Raw genomic sequence first — 4,373 nt, forward strand, 5'->3', positions numbered from 1 at the left:
ACGTTCCCCTGATCCCTACCTGTCACCCACTTGTTCAGGTTCCCCAAGTAGATTGCTCTGGGCCTACCCCTGCCTTGCTTGCCCTCAAGCAATAGATTTATACATCGAAAAATTAAGATTGGGGAGGAAATGTTTTAACTTCAAGACGTACGAAAAAGGAAGAGTTTGAAAAAAGGTGTGTGAGGGGGGGGGGGCAGACAGGCAGAGAGAGAGGGATAGAGAGAGCTGGAGAAGGAGGAGGTAGGGCGGGACAGACAAACAGAAAGAAAGACAGACGGACGACGGATAGTCAGAATTGGAGAGAAAAATTTAATTATTTCCATTTATAAACAATCATCTTGATTCCCAAGCAGTACGTATCGCTGTAGAATCTTGGGCAACCCCAGCTCCTTTATTGCTGGTCTTAGAGGTCCCTCTATAGACCGGACAATGGTCAGTCTACAGTTTTCTTGCAATGTCAAAGAGCAGGATGCTTGTCGTAAAATGCTCAAATAGAGCTGGTAGAGTTTGTTCTCTTTGGTAGGGAAAGCGATTGGTTCACCTGAGACAGAACATCCACTGGGGATGATTTCCCCTTGTTGACTGAATTCTGTTAACTGCGTAGAACCAGAAACGGAAGTTGTATATGACGCCGCCCCTTTCCTCCAGGACTGTTTTCTTTTCGAGCCACAGTTGTTTGGGGTGTCATTCTTTGTAGTATCAGTATCGCGTGGGCTTTTTGTGTTCGAGTCACCATTATTGTTATAAATAGATTTCTCTAGGAGTCCGTGACACTCGATCTTCTCACCCAGTACAGCAGTCTGTCTCGACCTCAGAGTCCGGCCCTTGACATGACCACCACGTCTAGCTGTTGTATTCGCTGTACCTACAGTCAAAGTTTTAGTCGTTGTGTTCACGGGGATAGCAAATCCGAGTCGGACTAGCTCCTCGGCCAAGTCAAGTCGAGATCTGTTTGTAAAATCATCCGCCCTCGTAACAGTTTCGAGTAGTTTAGCAAGCGGCGTTTTACCCATCTGATTGACAGCGTTAAACTCCGCCCCTCGCTTGAAAAGCGCCAAAGCGGCGTCTCCGTTGCAGTACGCGCATGCGTCGTGGAGGGGTGTGTTGCCATGGACGCGATCTCTTTCCTCGATGTCGGCTCCGAAGTCAAGTAGGCAGCACACTATGGCCCCCGTACCGTGTGCTGCAGCTCGATGCAGTGCTGATTTCCCCGCGCCTTGAGCAGCGGAAGTAGAGATGTTGGCACCAAGGTCAAGCAAAATCTTCAGTGCTTCCTGTTTCTGACTCCGGATAGCTCTGTTCACGTGACTTTCCCCTCGCACTACTCCGTCTGGACTTCCACCACCATTGATCTGTTCAGCCAAGAAATTGAACAAAAAATAGAATCAAGTAGGCGGAGGGACAAATATCAAAAGGTAGTACAAATAGAGGTACAAAATATGCCATATATTAACTATAACTACCTACATCTACATAGTAGACCATCTCCATTTAAATATACTTAAAAATAATTTGAAACTGGGAACAAGGGAGCAAGACAAGATGTCATGTTTGTTATGCACACAATTGGGTCACTTTGAAGGCGACGGGAAAGAACAATGAACAATAACTTCAATCATTATAATATGAAAGATAAATAATCCATAATTTATAATAAATAGCATTTGTATGTTGCATTTCCCCGCTCTACAGCTAGCTCTATGCTCTTTACAATTTGTATGTCATATTATTACCCTTAGAAGACCCTAGAACACTTAAAAACATTCTTGATTACCGGGAAGCAAACATGACACGTCGCTGATTGAGTGCTCAAACACTAACAAACTGAAAAGATAGTTATTTGGCTGTTTGGCGAAGTGAGGAAAATATGAGTAAAGTGCCTTTCCCAAGGAAACAACGCCAGACCCCTCACGGGCTTTGAACCTATGACATTTCGGTTGATAGCTAAAAAATAACAACAACAACAACAACAACAACAACAACAGCAGCAGCAACAACAACAACGACAACAACAACAGCAACAACAACAACAGCAGCAGCAACAACAACAACGACAACAACAACAGCAACAGCAGCAGCAACAACAACAACGACAACAACAACAGCAACAACAACAACAACAACAACAACAACAACAACAACAACGACAACAACAACAGCAACAACAAAAACAACAACAACAACAACAACAACAACAGCAGCAGCAACAACAACAACGACAACAACAACAGCAACAATATCAGCAACAGCAACGTCGAAACAAAAACGTAGTGGACAGAGAATTAAGTACACATTATTCCGACGGTCTTTTGGGTTTTTCCCTCACTCACCAGGATCTTTATGACATCACAGTGTCCGAGCTCCACAGCGTCTGCAAGAATGACGTTATCGAAAGAGTTCCCGCCAAGGTATTTGCTGACAGGCAAGATGCTGTGACGTACGACAGGCAGCAGTTTCTCTACCACAGGCAAGGCTCCGTTCCTCACTGCCTGCCTCATGGCAGACATTATGCTTTTGGCCTTCATCACCTAGAGACAGAGACATAATTCATTATAATGTAATATTTTATCAAGAACATGGAATGAATTTATAAGAAATAATGAAGTGTTGGAAAGACCTGGAATTGGAGATATTGTCAAGTAGACCATAAAAAAAGAGAAGATGGGGATATTAAGGACATGTTTTGAGAATGCCAGAGACAAGATTGCCCTTTCAGACATAGGGGCCAACGAGGAAGAAAAGAAGAAGAGGAAGACCAACTGGAATCTACAGAAGCACGCGGATTTCGACCATCTGTCAAGACCAACTCAGGCTGAGAAGTACACAACATTCCTGCAGAAAGACCGAGATACTCAATAAAAATTCCTCCCAACTGGGGAATCGAACTCGGGTCTTCATCGTGCGACCTGATAGCAAAGCGCCTAACCACTGCACCACAGACTCTAGTATGTTCACTGGTATAACAGATGGACTTGGTTCCAATCCCCAGTGCGGCTTTTTAAAAATCTTTGAATATATCGGGTCTCCTGCGTGCGACAGCGAAGCGCCTTATACGCGGTGCCAATTGGGTGATCGGGTCGGGTCGGCTCGGGTCGGGTCGGCTCGGCTCGGCTCGGTTTACTATCCTGATGGGGGGCGAAAGCGGCTATCGTGGCACAAGACAATCGCGCCCAACTCGTCGCCTCAAAAGCAAACGCGTTTGTTTTCAGGCGACTAGTCGGGCGATCATCCCGACCCAACCCGATCCCATCCGCAATGGGGACCCTGTATAACCGCTACACCACAGACGCCGGAGACCTGTTGTGCGTCGACCTGGGGGTAAAAAAGACCTACATTTTAAAAAAGGACCCACCTCGGCAAAATCTGGAGCTTCTTTAATACTCGCGTCTGCCCCGGACATGTCTGACGTCTGCGAGATGAGCGTCTTGTAATGGCGGTTCTCCTTCTGCTCGTCTTGACGTCGTGATGAAGTGGTACACGGATGTGTAGGCCTAGTGTGTGTTGTCTCGTCGGGCACCTTATGACGGGATGGACAGTCACGTGACTTCATCTTATCGGCGGCCCTTGGTAAATAAATACAGGATTGATAGTGACAGAGTTGTTGCTTTGCATTGTATTTAATTGCTGGACTGACAACGACAACCAAACCACACATATCGACTGCTTAAGTAAGACTCTGCGATACGCACTTTTGAAAAGACAACGACGTATGACGGAGACTTGCACTGAGCGGTCGAATAAGTGTGTGTGTGTGTGTGTGTGTGTGTGTGTGTGTGTGTTTGTGTGTGTATGTGCATTCGCGTTGGCATAATGTGTGAGTGTGTATGTGGGTGTATAAGTGTGTGTGTGTCTGTGTGTCATTGTGTGTGATCATATTACCAGTCTCTGATCTGACCTAGTTATACTATTGTCCCTGCATTGATGACAAAGTTGCTATAATTACTTTTGATAAGGTTTAAGTAGGCCAAGGTTCAAAAGCTGTAAGACATGCTTTGAAGTTTGAATTTCTTGACAAAGAGGATGACTTTGAGATCAATACCTTCTCTTAAGTCATTAAGTCATACCATTCTTGTTATCGTTATTAAATTCACCACGTATACATTGTGGGTGGTTGGTGGGTGTCATTGTGTGGTTTGCTCCTTCTTTCCTATAAAACATCAGTCGTCCTTACTTCTTCTTTCTCTTCCTTTTGAATATTGCTCTGTTAAAACACTTGTAATCGTCGGCACTTCTATGAACTAGCTGTATTACAAGTGCTGTAAAACTCTTACTGAAACTACAAAATAAAATAAACCAGTCATTTTGCTGCGTATTGATCACATAAAGAGCCAGATAAGGACCGTTTGGGGTACAAAATTGAAAATTACCCCCCC

General features: G+C 44.7%; 1 protein-coding gene across 1 annotated transcript; it reads right to left on the reverse strand.

The window, feature by feature from the left end:
• Window positions 1–288: 288 nt before the first annotated feature.
• LOC101849903 lies at window positions 289–3,563 on the reverse strand (the record flags this gene model as incomplete). The annotated part of the gene is given in 3 exon segments (XM_005091838.2): window positions 289–1,352; window positions 2,331–2,528; window positions 3,353–3,563. Coding segments are annotated over 3 exon segments (1,438 nt in total), but the record flags the coding sequence as incomplete, so codon positions are not given.
• Between the last annotated feature and the right edge of the window lie 810 nt (window positions 3,564–4,373).

The sequence above is a fragment of the Aplysia californica genome, unplaced genomic scaffold (genome assembly GCF_000002075.1).
Source record: "Aplysia californica isolate F4 #8 unplaced genomic scaffold, AplCal3.0 scaffold00036, whole genome shotgun sequence".
Taxonomy (NCBI): domain Eukaryota; kingdom Metazoa; phylum Mollusca; class Gastropoda; order Aplysiida; family Aplysiidae; genus Aplysia; species Aplysia californica.